Source organism: Callorhinus ursinus, unplaced genomic scaffold (genome assembly GCF_003265705.2).
Source record: "Callorhinus ursinus isolate GAN/ISIS: 27379988/994484 unplaced genomic scaffold, GSC_fseal_2.0 scaffold49, whole genome shotgun sequence".
Classification (NCBI taxonomy): domain Eukaryota; kingdom Metazoa; phylum Chordata; class Mammalia; order Carnivora; family Otariidae; genus Callorhinus; species Callorhinus ursinus.
In genome coordinates this window covers 9,770,487-9,788,618 of record NW_027397111.1, presented here as the reverse complement: position 1 = coordinate 9,788,618, position 18,132 = coordinate 9,770,487, and the positions used below count along the sequence as shown (strand labels likewise).

At 41.7% G+C, this 18,132-nt stretch overlaps 2 protein-coding genes across 2 annotated transcripts in view; one reads left to right on the top strand and one right to left on the bottom strand.

Moving 5' to 3' along the window:
• Positions 1-7,367, bottom strand: part of LOC112840853 (large ribosomal subunit protein eL39-like) — a 32,670-nt gene extending 25,303 nt beyond the window's left edge. Inside the window, exon 1 of the mRNA XM_073882985.1 lies at positions 7,235-7,367. The gene's annotated coding sequence lies outside the window, so the exon portion shown is untranslated. The remainder of the gene's footprint in view (positions 1-7,234) is intronic.
• RBMXL2 (RBMX like 2) lies at positions 6,427-7,934 on the top strand. The gene has a single exon (XM_025894416.2). The coding sequence runs from the start codon at positions 6,506-6,508 to the stop codon at positions 7,685-7,687; it is 1,182 nt and encodes a 393-aa protein (XP_025750201.1). The 5' UTR covers positions 6,427-6,505; the 3' UTR covers positions 7,688-7,934.
• Positions 7,935-18,132: the final 10,198 nt, after the last annotated feature.

Sequence of the window (18,132 nt, the reverse complement as noted above, 5' to 3'; positions counted from 1 at the left end):
TATGTTAGAACCTCTTCACTGTAATTTAGCAGGGCAGAAATTCAGGTGGCCCGGGGATCCCATGTGCAACTGGCAGTTTTGTTGGGACCTGAGCCCTTAAGCTGTGGGGTCTGTGTTAACTCCGGGGAATTACTGTCAGAAGTGAGTTGAGTTGTAGGACACCCCACTGTTGTCAAAGAATTGAGAACTGTTGTTAGAAAATGATACACCATCTCTCCTTGATTACTGCAATAGCCTCCTGGCCAACTACAAATTTAGGAATTCCCACAACCCCCTCAGTTTCCATAATTCACTAGAAAGACCCATAGAACTCAGTAAAGTACTGTAGTTATGATTACAGTTTATTATAAAGGATGCAAATAACCAAATGAAGAGGTACATAAGGCAAGTTCAGGGAGTGGGTCTGCAGCTTCCTCCATTGCGGCAAGTGACCCTTCTGCCCATCCAAGTGTTCACCAAACAGGAAGTTCCCTAAGCTCTGCTGTTTAGGGTTTTCATATGGGCTTTCACTGCAGAGGCATGATTAATTAAATCATTGGCCATGGTGATTGAACCCAATTTTCAGGCCCTTTCCCCTTTCCAGAGTCAGGTTTTAACCCTCTAATCACATGTATGGTTCCTCTAGTGACCAGCTACCATCCTGAATGAAGCTAGTTAGGGGCCCCTCTAGGAGTTACTCCATTAGCATAAACTCAGGTATGGTGGAAAGAGTTTATGGGTAACAAAAGACACTTCTATTGCTTAGGAAATTCCAAGGGTTTTAGACAAAGATTAAGTGTGTTTTTTTATTGTGCTCCAGGCCACCCCCTAGTCTTTAACCATGGATCCTTATATATAAGCAAAAAAGATCATATCTGTCTGAACATAACAGATAACAGCAACATTTGGAAGAGTCAATGTGGGGTAGGAATAGGAGGCTTTTAACTCAATTTCCCAATACATCTGGCCATCAATATCAGTATTATAATTTTACCAACAATGTAGGTATAAGACCATATTTCATTATGGTAAACATAATCTGAAAAATAAAAGTCAAAAGATACTGGGCCATGGGACGCCTGGGTGGCTCAGTCATTAAGCGTCTGCCTTCAGCTCAGGTCATGATCCCAGGGTCCTGGGATCAAGCCCCACATCGGGCTCCTTGCTCAGTGGGGAGCCTGTTCCTCCCTCTGCCTGCTGCTCTCCCTGCTTGTGTGCTCTCTCTCTCTCTCTCTCTGACAAATAAATAAAATCTTTAAAAGAAAAAAAAAAGATACTGGCCTATTATTAGAGTCCCATTCAGTCCAGGCCATCATCATACTGTATGAAAATATCTCCCAGGATAAGGCCACTCATGTTTACAGGCTTTCATTTGATCTTGGCAGGTTCCAAAAGCAGGAGTGGCCTCAGTACTACATAGCTTCACTCTTTCAGGCATCTGATATAATTGAGCTAAGACATAGTATCATCTCCTGCTTTGAGCCTCTTTCTAAGTGTTAATTTGAGTTTCCTTCATTATATAAAAGTTATTTTTCTCTCCATTTATACCCACACTCTTCCACCTTTCGAAGGGACATGAAGTTCACTCATTGTGCAGCTCTAGATTGCAGACAGCAATATTAGCCTAGGAGGTACCTCCCCCTCAGCCCACTACCATTCATTTAGAGTAGGGTTACACAGATACAGAATTAGTGGGCTATTTTTACTATTAGACATAGCTGCATTCACTGTTAATCATGGTTTTCCCAAATAGGGTAAAGGTACACTCCATCAGGTCCTTAGGAATTCTGACATAAGGATTTAAAATATAGTTTCTTACTTAGGAATCATCCCTGCTTCTGGAACTTATAGCTGTAGCCTTGGTCCTGCAACCATTAGGTAAGAAAAAGAAAGTTGATGTGATAAGGGGAAGAAAGAAAAATTACAGTTTGGCCCAGTGATGGGTATTAAGGAGGGCACATACTGCAATGAGCACTGGGTGTTATAGGCAAACAATGAATCATGGAACACTACAACAAAAACTAATGAAGTACTGTATGGTGACTAACATAATAAAGAAAAATTACAGTCGTTAGTTATCTTCCCTTAGCCCTCCTTACGTTGAGTGTGAGCAAATACTCGTGAAGGCATGTAAGCCAGCCTTCATGTATGGATCTCCCTGTTACAGATGAACAATGTTTAATTGCCCATTCCAATTCTCTGTCAAACTATTACTATGAGGAAGATACCTCCCTACTCATTGTTGGACATTAGGGGCTGTAAAGCATGTTCCTTGGTCTGAAGAAATAGGACTTGCTGATCCAAATTGGTGCAGTCTCCTCTTCTCATGGTTCTTTTATAGTATTCTGAACATTTGCATCATATAGGTAATCCTACTTTTATTTTTTCTGAAAAACCACCATACTGTTTCCCACAGTGGCTGCACCATTTTACATTCCTACCAGCAGTGTACAAGTGTTCCAATTTCCCCCTGTCCTTGCCAACATTTCCCCATGTCCTTTATTATTTTCTGGGGTTTTGTTTGTTTTGGTTCTTTGATAGTAACCATCCTAATGGGTGTGAGGTTATACAATATTTATATCCTTCAGTCATAGGGGCAGTGCCAACTAATGTCTAATAGCAAGCTAGTAACTGCCCCTCAAATGGAAACCCTCTAGTCCAAAGTCCCAGTAGTCATTACTGTGGGGCATTCACAGGCTTTGCCATAAGCTCCAGTTTATATTCCACATGGGTCTCTGGTACACAGAATTTGCCCATAACAGCACTCCAGTTTTTATTTTATACTGTGTGGGCTTGGGCAATCTTATTTGTTCCCATTTAGCAATGTCTAACTAATACTGCATGAAGGGTGGATTTACATGCCTGGAGTTTTACAATACTGGGGCAGGGAAACATTACCAGACACAATATCCATCCATGTAATACACTCAGAGGAATAGAGATCCAATCACTTCATGTAAACATTCTAGTTTTCACCCAAATCTCTACTTTAATCCTATCAACACTTAACATGTTTATATTCTCTTGATCTGATTACAGCTCCTGTTAGGGATGCACCAATGGGTTTTGATACCGCAGTGCACAAGGTTCCCTTGTCTAGGAGCCCCAAAAACTACTCTTCTCCACTCCTGCACCATATGTAAAAATTAATCAGGCATAAAATATAAGATTCTATAAATAAACTTATAAACTTAGTGTTTATAAGTTAGCCCTGAATAAAAACATTCAAGGTAAACATTCAAAGAATAGAAGTTGAAGGCAAAACTTCCATGTTAGTAGAGGAAAAAGAAAGGAATAAAGACAAACCATTTGATACAAGAGAATGCAAGAAAGTTGAAAAAAAAGAGGCAAGGAAGGTGTGGTTAACAGCACACAATAAGCTGACAGAAGGAAATCTGAAAAATATTGAGCTATATAAATATTAGACAAAACAGATTAAGATAAAAATGTTATGGATATATGGATAATGAGAATCATTACATAATAAAGACATTTACCAGAAATACAGAGCAGTTTTCAACTTATATATACAACAATACAATCTTAAATTACATGAAGCAAAAATGTGCATAAAAATAAAGAGAAATTGGGGCGCCTGGGTGGCTCCGTCGTTAAGCATCTGCCTTCGGCTCAGGTCATGATCTCAGGATCCTGGGATGGAGCCCCACAGCGGGTTTCCCTGCTCAGTGGGAAGCCTGCTTCTCTCTCTCTCCCTCTGCCTGCCGCTCTGCCTACTTGTACTCTCTATCTCTCTGTCAAATAAATTAAAAAATCTTAAAAAAAGTTATTGACAAAATAAAAAAGAGAAATTGCCAGATCCACAATTATGGGAAATTTAAAAACCATTTTCAGTGATTGGTAATTCTATCAGATAAAAATATAAAAATAGGATAAGCTAGATTTAAACATCTAAGGAAAGAATTCTACCCCAGTATTTAGAGAATACACTTTCCACTCAAGCATATATGGAACATTACACAGACGGACAGACAGATACACATACACACACACACACACACACACACCCACGCACACAGATGCACAGCCGGTCACAAAGTAAGTCTCAGTAAAAAACAAAGAATGGAGATAATACAAAGCATTTTAAGAAATAACCTCCCAAATCTGTATGTTTGAAAATTTGAAAACATACTTCTTTATAATTCATGAGTCAAGAAAGAAATCATGAAAATGAGAAAATGTTAGGAACTGAACAACAGGGAAACACCATGTATCACAGCTCAGGACATGGTGATAACTAGTACACAGAGAATAAGTTTTAAACTTAGATACAGCAATTAGAAGAAACATTTTTTAAAACTCTTAATGCACTGTCTTACCTAAAAATTTAGAACAACAGTAATACAAACTGTATATCCAAAGAATGTGGAAAGAAGAAAAGACGGACAATAGTAGCAAATAAAATCAAAAGAGTATTAACGAAGAAAAAGGGTGCTTTGAAGAGAAAATTTCTGGTGAGACTGGTTACAAAACAAAGCAAAACAGAACACAGCTATCCATAAAATACAATTTCAAATTAAAGAAAAATGAATAACTTGGAAAGGTGTATCCTACAAAAACCAAGAAGAAATTTTAAAAAATCTGAACTCAAAATTAGAAGAAATTTAGGCAAAAATCTTCCCAGCTCAGTAAGGGAATGAAAATTATAGGCCAATGCCCTTTATGCTCAGAAATGTAAAATTTCTAAGTGTGAGCAAACAAAAATAAATTTATTTAAAAATAAATACATCCTGGGTGCCTGGGTGGCTCAGTTGGTTAAGTGACTGCCTTCGGCTCAGGTCATGATACTGGAGTCCCGGGATCGAGTCCCACATCCGGCTCCCTGCTCAGCAGGGAGTCTGCTTCTCCCTCTGACCCTCTTCCCTCTCGTGCTCTCTATCTCTCATTCTCTCTCTCTCTCTCAAATAAATAAATAAAATCTTTAAAAAATAAAAATAAATAATAAATAAATACATCCTGACCAGGTAGGCTTACCTTAGAAATATAATAATGATTTAATAATAAAATCTGTTACTGCAACTTATCCCATGAACTGATGTGATGCATTTAACTGCCATTCATGCACATTAAAAAAATCTTAAAACCTTAAAAATGTATGCATTAAAGTCAGAAACATCATAAAAATGCCTGCTTTCACCACCTCTTTCAACATTATGTAGCTATTGCAGTAAACCAATGTAACACATGTACACATATTACATGCACAGATACTGACTTCTCATGACTATTCGGTTAACTTTTCACATAGCAGCCTTTGAAAAATCTAAACTATTATTTTAAAAAGCCCCCAAACACACTATAGTTTTTTAGTTTTTTTTTAGAAAGTAGTTTTAGATGTCAGAATCTCAAGCAAAGCTATGTTCACCAAATTACTCTTCACACTTAGTTCCATTCAGAGAATATTGTAAGGAGCACATCTGAATAGTGTCATTTGTTTGAACCTAAAATGTTTTGTTTCCCTGAGATGTACCTCTTCGGAGAGGAAGAGGCAAAGGCTTTAGCCTGTTTGCTTGCTCAGGTGCTACTGTGAGGAATGTCCAAGAGCTCTCTCCCTTTATTTCCCCTAAAGGTGACTTTCTGTGCAATACCTTTATATTAAAGGGCAATATTACATAAAACTATGAGCCCTTTGAAGGTTGGCAAACTGTAGAAGATGGCGAACAGGAACATGGTGCATCCAAAGAATGACTCCCTCTTTTTCCTATTCCAGAAACCAACACCCGACTATCAGGTCTTCTCTTCCCCATTGACAAGTGCAAAAATTCTTAACACATTTTACGCACAAACTGCATTTTTAAACTTTTAAAGTTGCTATTTCATTTTTCAGTGGATTTTTTTTTCCTGTTTGAAAATGGTCTGGGTAACTTGGATTAAAATGCATTATAATTTTTCTCATTAAGACTCGTGGGGGAAAATTTTTTTTTAACCTAACGGCTTTTCATTTCGTAACTGAGCTTTCAAGAGTGAACTGAAGGGGCGCCTGGGTGGCTCAGTTGGTTAAGCGACTGCCTTCGGCTCAGGTCATGATCCTGGAGTCCCTGCATCGAGTCCCTGCATCGAGTCCCGCATCGGGCTCCCTGCTCGGCAGGGAGTCCGCTTCTCCCTCTGACCCTCTTCCCTCTCTCTCTTTCTCATTCTCACTCTTAAATAATAAATAAATCTTTAAAAAAAAAAAGTGAACTGAAGACAGTAAGCGTAAGCCAGGGACAGTTTATGAAGCCAAAGAAGCCAAAGTTGAAAGACTTTCCCCGAAGCCGCCACGGGACCACCAGCCAATCACGACTAGAAAGAGCCCGGCCAGGCTGCGCCCCCAGACCCAAAGGCACACACCCCAGCGTTCCGCCTGCGCAGCGGGGGCGCGGACAGCGGTTCCAGGGCTCCGCGACGACGCGCTGCCTGACCCGTAGGAGCCGCCGTCGGCGAGCGGGCTCCCAGGCCACGACGGGTGCCGTCCTCTCGCCGCACCCCGCCCCCCCCTACCCCGCCACCGATCCCTCGACCGGCCGACATGGTTGAGGCGGATCGCCCCGGGAAGCTTTTCATTGGCGGGCTCAACCCCGAAACCGATGAGAAAGGCCTAGAGGCCGCGTTTGGCAAATATGGCCGCATCAGCGAGGTTCTCTTGATGAAAGATCGAGAAACCAACAAGTCCAGGGGCTTTGCGTTCGTCACCTTCGAAAGCCCCGCAGACGCCAAGGCCGCCGCCAGAGACATGAACGGCAAGTCCCTGGATGGTAAGGCCATCAAGGTGGCCCAGGCCACCAAGCCGACGTTTGAGAGCGGGCGGCGGGGCGCGCCGCCGCCGTCCCGCAGCCGCGGTCGCCCGAGGGGCCTGCGCGGCACCCGCGGGGGCGGCGGCGGCCCGCGGCGACCCCCGTCCCGGGGCGGGCCGGCGGACGACTGCAGCTACGCGGGGGATTTCGACCCGCGGCCCTCCAGGGCCCCTATGCCCATGAAGCGCGGGCCGCCGCCGCGCAGGGCCGGGCCGCCCCCCAAGAGGGCCGCGCCGTCGGGCCCGGCTCGCAGCGGCGGAGGAATGAGCGGGCGGGGTCCGGCCGCGCGCGGGAGAGATGGCTATGCTGGCCTGCCGCGCCGGGAACCGCCACCCCCGCGCCGCGACCCCTACCTGGGCCCCCGGGAGGAGGGCTACTTGCCCAGAGACGGCTACTCGAGCCGAGACTACCCGAGCGCCCGCGACCCCCGCGAGTTTGCTCCGTCGCCCCGAGAGTACACCTACCGCGATTACGGCCACTCCAGTGCCCGCGACGACTGCCCGTCGAGAGGCTACGGCGACCGAGACGGCTACGGCGGGCGCGACCGCGACTACGCGGACCATCCGAGTGGAGGCTCCTACCGAGATCCCTTCGAGAGCTACGGGGACCTGCGCAGCGCCGCCGCAGCGCGGGGGCCCCCGCCTTCTTACGGCGGAGGAGGCCGCTACGACTACTACCGCGGCTGCTCGCCTGACGTCTACGGCGGCGGCCGCGACAGTTACGGCGGCGGCCGGAGCGACCGCTACTCGAGGGGCCGCGACCGGGTTGGCAGAGCCGACCGCGGGCTCTCCCCGTCCTTAGAGAGGGGATGCCCTCCCCCGCGCGATTCTTACAGCCGCTCTGGCCGCAGGGTCCCCAGGGGCGGAGGCCGCCTGGGAAGCCGTTCCGAGAGAGGGGGAGGCCGCAGCAGATACTAAGTACCGACAGACTTGGGACCAAAATTCCGTTTGCAAAGAAACTAACGAAAAGAAGAGTCTGTGTTCTGGCAAACTACCCAAGGACTAGTACAAGGAAGCGTTGTTTTCACCTTTTAAGAATTATCTGTTAACTTCTTCTCCATAATTTTTGTGCTTTGGGGAGGAAAAAGTTAGAACTCGTTTAATTGCGTTTTGGAATTGTTAACGTTTCTTTCAACAAGCTCATGTTAAAAGTATAAGACTTGAACCTGCGTACTAGTCTTCTTATATTTTCAAGTAAAAATTCTTCTAAAGGCTTCCTCGCTTCTAAATTTTCGTGATAAATGAGACAAACAGTTCTAAGATCTTTTACAAACATCTGCCCACCAAAAATGGAAAAACGGATCATTCTGTTAATTCAAACCAACTAGATTTTTGGGGGAGGAGTGGGAGGGAATTGGTGTATACTACTCTTAAGATTTCAGGGTATCTTTCAAACCCAGGCTCAATGTTCCCAATATTTTTTAAAAAATGACCAGCAGCAACAACAAAAATCACTTAGATGCTTATTTAAAGGAAGTTCTTTTCACTTTGTAAGTAAAAAAAAAAAAAAAAAAACCAGTGGACAGTGCTGGCCATATTTTGTTTTTTTGCCTTTTCTTTGGGAATCTGCAGGACCTCCTGTCCCCTTTCTCTCAAAAATACTGTTCATGTGTGTTGAACAAGAACGGAATACTAAATTAAAGATTTGACCAACCAACCACACAGCTGCAAAAATTCCAGACAAACATCAATTAATAGCATTTATTTTCACTACCAACAAATTACTAAGAAATAAGTAGAAAATACACCAATAGTGGATTTGGGGATCATACGGCTTCCATTTCCAACTCCGAACTGCTTGCCCTTGGTTCTAGAGCCAGCCCCTGGCTCTGGTGGAGAGAATTAGGCTTCTGCCCCCAGGGGTGGAGGAATCAAAAAAGTGAGCAGCATCAGAGCTCAGAAGCTCAGAGAATTCCTGGGAGAGCTTGGCATTTCAACATCTGAGGATTTTCATCCTGGTATGAGGGACCTGGGTCTACCTGTTCACAAAAGGCAAGGGGATGGGTTGAGTGTTCTGTACTGTTAATGTGGGGGAGAAAGGCTTGAGCAGACAAAGATCAGAGAGGCTTCTTCCAGAGTGCCTCAGGAGGGATGTAACAGTCTCCTCTTTCCACCCCAAGCTCAGGGCAAGAAGCACGTTTTCCAGTCAGCGCCTGTGGAATTTCCCGGTTTATTTGAGAGGAAGGTAATTGTACAGTTCAGGAGCTCTAGTAGCCACCAGAGAAAAAGGATCAGGTTAAAATAGGATTCCTATTCTGCGTAATAATTGCTGGAGGAAACAGACAAGCACCTGAACAACAACAGCAAAGTACTTAAAGAGATCTGAATGTACCACACTCACATACACAACTCTAAAAATATGGTTTTTTGATAAAATAATAAAGTAGGTGAATTACAGGAGAGGCTGCATTAGTGGCCCAGAAGATCAAATGCAGGAAATAGCTTAAAAAAAAAGAAAGAAAAAAGGTCCAGGAATCAATCTGGCAAAAATGTGTAATAGCTTTATGGAAAAATTGTTAATATTTATTAAAGGACCTAAAAGAAGACTAAAATTGGAGGTGTGTATCATGTCATGGTTGGGAACACTTTTTATTCTAACTATTCTCAATCTCACCAAATTAATTTGGAAAATCAATACAACTTCAAATGAAGTTACAACATGACTTTTCCACACAGCTCTCTTCTCTTTCTCAGTAATACCCATTTATATGTGTGATCAACGATGGAATACTGGGTAAAAGATTTGGCCAACTGGCCACAAAACGAAAAAAAAAGTAGCTTCAATTCACTACAAGCAAATGATTAAGAAACAGGTAAGAAAAAGACACTGATGGGGGATTTAGCTAATAATCCTAAAGCTTATATGGTGGAATAAAGAGCAAGAAGAGCCAAAGAAATTCTGAAAAAATAATTAGAAAAGACTCACCCTACCAGATATCAAAACTTGTTACAAAGTTAGAGTAATTTAAGCTGTGTGATATGAACAGACAAGGATAGACAGACCAACAGAACCAAAATAGTGAGCCTAGAAACAGGCCCACTTGCATATGAAAACATGATATATGACAGATGTAGCTTTGAAAGTCACTGATGAAAGGATGGACTTTTTTTGTTTTTGTTGGCTATCTCTTTGCAAAAAGATAAAATGAAATTCACTAACCCAGCATACACAAAAATACATTCTAGATGGTTTGAAGATAAAAATCTGAAGAGGAAATTTTTTAAATACTTAGAAGAAAATGAAGAAATGTATCACACTGGGGTAGAGAACTTTTTAAGACATAAAACACAATCCTAGAAGGAAAATGTTGATAGAATTTTCCACGTTATTAAGATATTTTTTTATGATAGAATACTTAACCGTGAAATATCAAACCATAGATTGGAAGAGTTTATTTGCATTGAAATAACTTCCAAAAGAATGCTTAGGAACCAGTAAGAAAAACACCAAGGAAAAAAACAGGGGGGCAAAAGGACTGATACCTTTCTGATAGAGGTATAAATTGACATAATCACTGGAAATAATTTTGGCAATACCTAGTAAAGTTGGTGGGTGCATACCTTATGACCCAGAAATTCCACTTCAAGGAGAGGACCTAGAGAAACTTGCACATGTACACAGGAGATTTGCTCGAGATTGGGCCTTACTGCACTCCTTGAATGTTAAAAAGAATAGAACCAGTCTGCCTGGAGTGGATCAACGTGAGGTTTATTCTTACAATGAAGTTCAATGTAGAAGCCAATGTGAATCAACCAGATCCACGTGTAACAACATAGGTAAATATCACAATATTTGTTGGGTGAAAAGGGCAAATTGCATAAATACAGGTGTATTAAAAAAATACGTGATTGGAGTGATACACAAAAAATCGGGAAGTTTAGTGTGAGGAAAGGAAGGTGGGATGAGGAATGGGCTTTAGCTGAACCTGCAGTGTTTTGTTTAACAGATCGGTTTTAAGCAAAAATGACAGTGTCAACATCTTAAATTTCTATGTACATTAGCAGCTCTTTGGTATTCTATAATTTTGATACCTTTCATACCATAAACTTTAACATGAAAAATAGAGCTTAGCAGAGCACCAGCATATAATGGCTACTCAAAAATGTTAACTATTATACTGAAACTGTCTTTCAGATGTAACACTCTTGACAATGACTGTGCCTCTTGGCTTTGTTTATGGGTGATGCCTTATTCTATTTGACTCAGTTTATAGAGCTTGCTCTCCTAGACTGTGCTCAGAGCTGGCTCACCATAACCTCAAGGGTGGCACTTGCATATCTGAGAACCAAATCTTAGAGGAAAGTGTAGTTTTTCCCTTTGACATTCTTTTTTTTTTTTTTTAAAAGATTTTATTTATTTATTTGACAGAGAGAGACAGTGAGAGGGAACACAAGCAGAGGGAGTGGGAGAGGGAGAAGCAGGCTTCCCGCGGAAAAGGGAGCCCGATGCGGGGCTCGCCCTGAGCCGAAGGCAGACGCTCAACGACTGAGCCACCCAGGCGCCCCTCCCTTTGACATCCTTTCTGAAGTATAACAGCGATGAAAACCTTTTTCCGATTAACAAAATGCCAATTTCTGAAGAGTAGTCTCCTGAATATTAAACTGTTAAAAAAAAGTGAGGTATAAACATTTGGAAATAAAGTCTCCTGCAGAGCGTAGATGAGTTCAAGAGGTCATAGCGTACAAAGGCTGTGGATTTCTCGTACATATACAGTAAAGCAGCCTCAATGCTTCTTTACTGGAAATTAATGTATAAAGCTATTTTTGTAGGAAAATATGTAAGAGATAGAGCAATTGAGAACTCTTGTTTATAATTGCTTTCCTAATGATGAGAGAAAAAGCATACCAGGTATTTCGCAGGACATACCCACTGGGTATAATTTAAAGACTGTGCATCTCAATAACCAAAACCTTTGTGTTCTCTGTCTTGAGCTTGGCTCAGTCTACTCCTGAGACCCTATTTCCACATTCCTTCTGTCCAAAACAGGGTTCCAGGAGCATCGAAAGTATCCATGTGGTCCCTGACAGCATTACTGAGTGTTCCCCCACCAGATGAGGCCTGAACATCTTCCATCTTTGATTGCAACCCGAATCCTGTTGTGGGTCCTGGGGCTCTCCTAGAGTGCTGGAGGTAGACCTCTTTCCTAGAGGGCAGTAGCTGCCCTTTCTCCCTTGCCTCAGGCCCCATAAGATGGGGAAAATTTTCTGCTTATATTCCTTCTACCTGGGACCTCTAATACTTCTCAGCCTTTAGATTATTGGGGTTTGTGCTGCCACCCTTTTAGCCTTTACCTTAAGAAAGGTGATGTGATTTCCCTTCTCTTCTTGCACAGAAATTTCCGTTTTGGGGACAGTTACTCTGTTCTTGACTCTTGAACATATTTAAGAACTCACCAGGCAGAATCAGGTTGTGTTGCTTTTGCTGTTGCACATATAGAATCCAGTGGTAGTGGGAATTCTTTTCAGAATTCAAATATTCTGTTTGTGGTGACATTGTTTCTGAAGCTAATTTCCCTTACAGTATGGCATATCTAAAAACTCTTTAAAAATTATTCTCAGTATAAATACTTTGAGAGTGACATTTAATGTGGGTATCAAGTGCAAAAAAAAAACTATAGCAACTACAAAGCAGCAATGACTCTGTGGAATGCATTCCACTATCATATTTACTAAAATGCTCAAGGAGAATGAAAAAAATCTGAGGATGTATTATGAAATTCTTAGGGATAGCATTAGGAAAAAATAGTGAAGCTTCTTTGTTGTTTAGAGGCTGCTTATTATAGTAAAAGCTAGTCTTGGTCATATGTATGAGTCTTCATTCTGTTATTTAGGTGACTTGGACATTTTTTTTTAAAGATTTTATTTATTTGAGAAAGAGACAGAGAGCACAAGTGGGGGGAGGGGCAGCCAAAGAGGGGAAGGAACAAGCAGATTCCCTGCTGAGCTGGGAGCCCCACATGGGACTCGATCCCAGGACCCGAGATCATGACCTGAGCCAAAGTCAGACGCTTAACCGACTGAGCCACCCGGGCATCCCCTGGGTAATTTTCTTAAAAATTTTGACCTTCAGTTTTTTTCATTTGCAAATGGCAATGATGGAACTATTTTGAAAGTCGGAAATACGAGAATGCATGTCAAGCAAGCAGCACAGTGAATGGACTTGCAGGGGGGCTCATTACACAGTAGTGCCACAGTGCTCTGCACAGAGCTGTAGCACAGACTCTCCCTTGCAATTTATCATTCTGTTGACCAGTAAAACTGCTTATGTACTAGAAGTCTTCAGAAAGTTCAACTTGAGAGTTTTATTGTATTTATATTCCCGATGTACTCACCCAGCTTGAAATCTTGGAAACATCTTTGACTCTTTGTAGTCCCCACTCTGCCTCTACCTTCTGTACTTCTTGACGGCTAGGGTGACCAAAAACTTCTACTGGCAGGCTCAGTGTCCCATTCCTAACTAGTCTGAAGGGATAGATGTTATCAAGATCTTTTTTTTCCTTCAAATCTAGTAGGGTTTAGAATGCTTACTCTCTGGTATAACTGGCTTAGACTTCACTTTACCTCATAAATAAAACAGCTAATACAGTGCCTGGGTTTTAAAGAGCATAGCTATTGTTACTTACAATTGACGCAGGACCCAGTGCACCCCAGGAAGTCCCTGAGTTGCAGTAAAGTGTAGTGATCTCAAATAAGTAGCACAGAATCTGGTAGACCTGAATTCAAATCCTACATCCACCACTTACTAACTGTGTGATCTTGGTCGGGCTACTTTCTAACTCTCTGCTTTGCTTCCCTTACCTATGAAACAGAGACAAGAGTGCTCACCTCATGAGGTTGTTGTCCATCTGTCTGTTTACTCATTAAATACAGTGATGAGCAGATACTTATGTAGTACCCACTGTATGTCAAGCACCATGTTAATATTGGAACAAGGCAGACAACACCAGGGCACATATACTTGGCTGCCGAATTCATGTTCATTAAGGAAGAATCATAGAGCATTAGCATTTGGTGGTTGCCCAGATGCATACTGCGGGAATGCACAGGGATCTAACAGGATTAGACATCAGGTCCCTCCTATCCCTTGCCCCTCCACCTGGGACTCTAGTTTTCTTTACTTTTTTTCTTTTTTTTCTTTTTTTTTTTTTTGAGTATAGTTGACACACAATGTTACATTAGTTTTAGGTGTACAACCTAATGATTTGGCAAGTTTATGCATTATGCTGTGTTCGCCATAAGTGGAGCCACCGTCTGTTGCCATACGGTGTTATTACAATATCATGGACTATAGTCCTTACGCTGTGACTTTTATTCCTGCGACTTAACTCATTCCATAACTGGAAGCCTGTATTTCCCCCACCCCTTCACCTATTTTGCCTAGCAACCCCTCCCCTCTAGAAACCATCTGTTCTCTGTATTTATAGGTCTGATTCTGCTTTTTGTTTGTTTATTCATTTGGTTTTTTTGTTTGTTTTTGGTTTTTTAAGATTCCACTTAATGAGTGGGATCATATGGTATTTGTCTTTCTCAGTCTGAGTTGTTTCAGTTTATGTAATATCTTCTGTATCCATCCATGTTGTTTCAAATGGCACAGTCTTATCTTTTTTTATGGCTGTATAGTGTTCCTGTGTGCTCATGTGTGTGTATGTGTGTGTATTCCTCATCCATTTGTCTGGTGATGAACACTTAGATTGTTTCCATATCTTGGCTATAAGCATAGGGATGTGTATAGCTTTTCAAATTATTGTTTTCATTTTCTTTGGGTAAATACCCAATAGTGAAATTTTTGGATCGTATGGTATTTCTTAATATTTTCAGAAATCTTTTTTTAAGATTTTATTTATTTATTTGAGAGAGAGTACACAAGCAGGGGGAGGGTCAGAGGGAAAGGGTGAGGGAGAAGCAGACTCCCCACTGAGCAGGGAGCCTGATGCAGGACTCCATCCCAGGACCCTGGGAACATGACCTGAGCCAAAGGCAGATGCTTAACTGACTGAGCCACCCAGGCGCCCTATTTTCGGAAATCTTAATACTGCTTTCCACAGTGGTTATACTAATTAACATTCCCACCAACAGTGCATAAGGATTCCTTTTTCTTCACATCCTCGCCAACACTTGTTGTTTCTTGTCATTTTGTTTTAGCCATTCTAACTGGTATAAGGTGATATCTCATTGTGCTTTTGATTTGCATTTCCCTGATGATGAGTGATATTGAGCATCTTTCCATGTGTCTGTTTTCCATCTGGATGTCTTCTTTGGAAAAATGTCTATTCAAGTCCTTTGCCTATACTTTAATCAAATTGTATTTTTGGTGTCAAGTCATAGAAGTTCTTTATGTACTTTGGATATTAAGCCCTTATTGGATATATCATTTGCAAATATCTTCTTCCATCAGCACGTTGTCTTTTAGTTTTGTTAATGGTTTCCTTTGCTGCACAAAAGTTTCTTATTTTAATGTAGTTCTCATAGTTTATCTTTTTGTTTCCTTTGCCTTAGGAGACATATCTAGAAAAATGTGGCTATGGCTGATAGAGAAATTACCACCTGTGCTCTCTTCTAGGATTTTTATGGTTTCAGGTCTCACATTTAGGTCTTTAATTGTTTTGAGTTTATTTTTGTATTTGGTGTTAGAAAATGGTCCAGTTTCATTCTTTGACATGTAGCTGTCCAGTTTTCCCAGCACCATTTATTAAGAGACTGTCTTTTCCCCATTGTACAGAAATTAATTGGCCATAAATTGTGGGTTTATTTTTGAGGTCTCTGTTCTGTTCCATTGGATCTATATGTCTGTTCTTGTGCCAGTACCATACTGTTTAGATTTCTACAGCTTTACAGTATATCTAGAAATCTGGGATTGTGGTACCTACCATTTTTTCTTCTTTCTTCGGATCGCTTTGGTTATTCAGGGTCTTCTCTGGTTCCATACAAATTTTAGTATTATTTGTTCTAGTTTTGCGAAAAATGCAGTTGATATTTTGATAGGGACTGCATTGGATCTGTAGATTGCTTTGGGTAGTATGGACATTTTAACAATATCAGTTCCTCCAATTTAGACATCAACTTTGGGAGAAGAACTTCTATGTTTGGGCTCTGGGGTTTTTGAGTTGCATAATAGACAAAGTGCTAGCTAGAATAATCCAGGATTAAGGTACAGTAGCAGTATGTCATGACAGATCTTTAGCTCTAACCCTGCCCTCACTCACTGCTCATGGATGGGATTTGAAGGAGTCAAGGTCTCAATAATAAAACCTCTCTGCCTACTTCAGACTGATTAAAAAATGGGACACTGAGACTCCTGATGAGGGTTTTTTACTAGCCCAGATGTCAAGAACTGGAGAAGGCAGGGACGGTGAAATATAAATGGTGCTGTAATATAATGGCTGTGAAGGCATTACTCTGCATAACACCTCTTCTGAGATGTTGGGGGGATGGCACCAAAGTCTTGCAATTGAAACCATATGATATAGCCAACTAGCAGTAGGGTTTGCTACATCAACATTCATGATTGTGAAAGGATTAGCCCTTTCCTAACATTATAACTGTAGGGACAACTGTGGTCCAAGCTGTACAGCTGACCATGATTGATTGCCTTGAAAACTAGGTCTTCCCAGTTTCCACTGATTCTCTGCATAAGGCCATTCTCTTTCTGGGAGGCCAATCTGCTGTGGATTAGTTTTGGACAAGTTAATCCTTATCTCTTAGCTAAGCAATGGAGACACTGTGTGAACAAAAGTAGACATCATTAATCCTCAAAGGGATTAATGTTCAAAAGAGATAGACTTCAGTTAAAAAAATGCAAACTTTCGACTGTGATAAGCATTATGAGAGAGCTGCCTAGTGCATGAGATACTATAGTAATAAAGGTTTAGTGTAGTACAGGATGTTGGAGAATGCATCCTTAAGGAAGTGATGATTGAATTCAGATGTGAAGGATGAATAAGAGCTACATTGCTGGGAAAATTAAATGAGACAATATATTAAAGCATGTAGTCATAGGAAGCTCTCCTTAAATAGGGACTATGGTGTTCTTATTGCTATTCTTTTTTGACATCGAGACAGTTTTTGCTGGAAGTTTAAGCTATATGGATAAGGGTGAAGGAACCCAGATAAATTGCTAACATTTTAATTTAAGAAGGCATACCTTGAGGTTGATTACCAGGAGAATACAAAAGAAGAATGCCAAAATGTGAATCAACAGAGGCAGAAAGTGTGAGATCGGTCTGAGGTCAAACTAATATGAAAAAATTAACAGGGAAAATGTAGAAACTGGGATACAGGCATGGACTATTGGGATTAATGCCCTGGTGAACTGCATTTGTAGTGATTACCCTTTAAAGTCTGAATCACCTTCCTTGAGAAAGTCACTCTTCTTTTTTTAATTTATTATTTATTTATAAGAGAGACTGAGTGGGACTGGGGCAGGGAAGTGGGGGCAGAGGGAGAGGGAGAAGCAGACTCCCCACTGAGCATGGAGCCCAACACAGGGCTCAGTCCCAGGACCCTGGGATCATGACCTGAGCCTACCTGAGCAGAAGGCAGACACCCATCCAACTGCCCCTAAATTTTTTTTATTAAGATTTTTTATTTATTCATTTGAGAGAGAGAGCACAAGAAAGCCAGAGCAGGAGCAGGGGGGAGGGTCAGAGGGAGAGGGAGAAGCAGACTCTCCACTGAGCGGGGAGCCAGACCTGGGTCTTGATTCCAGGACACAGGGATCATGACCTGAGCCTAAGGCAGACGCTTAACCAACTGAGCCACCCAGGCGCCCCAGAAAGTCACTCTTCTTAAAGGTGTCAGTGCTGTTTGAATCCGGGATGAACCAGATCCTGTCTTTATCCCTTAAGGCACTCACAGTCTGGTGTGGTTGGCAGATTGTTCTGCCTCAAATTACCTTCAATGCAAAGTAGAGAGAGATTAAGAGCTATGAGATAGGTGTAGGCAATGTGCTAAGGGAGGAAAGGAATTCTGAGTAGAGGAAGGCTTTCCAGAGGATGTGAATTTCAAGGTTTTCCCTGAAACAGGGAAGCTCCTCCTCAGTGTGTACATATTATACATTTTAGAGACAGCTGGGTCCATTTTTTTTTTCCTATTTTCACTTAATCTTAGGATTGTTCTCATCTTTGTTGATTTTATTTCCCTCTCTGCTGATTTACATCTACTTTATTCCATTGCCAATTGGAAGCCATTGAAACTTCTGAAGACAGGAATAGTGATCTGAGCTGCACTTGACTGTTATATCCCTAACATCTGGAAGATGGACCGCAGAGAGAGGTTGGAGGCAGGGGGCCATCCTGTACGTGATAAGGCTTACATTTTTTATATTAAAATTGCCCTAGTGGATTAAGAAACTGGGTGGTGGAAAG

Coding starts and splice junctions, on each gene's coding strand:
- RBMXL2 (XM_025894416.2), top strand. CDS start 6,506: ATGGTTGAGGCGGATCGCCCCGGGAAGCTTTTCATTGGCGGGCTCAAC.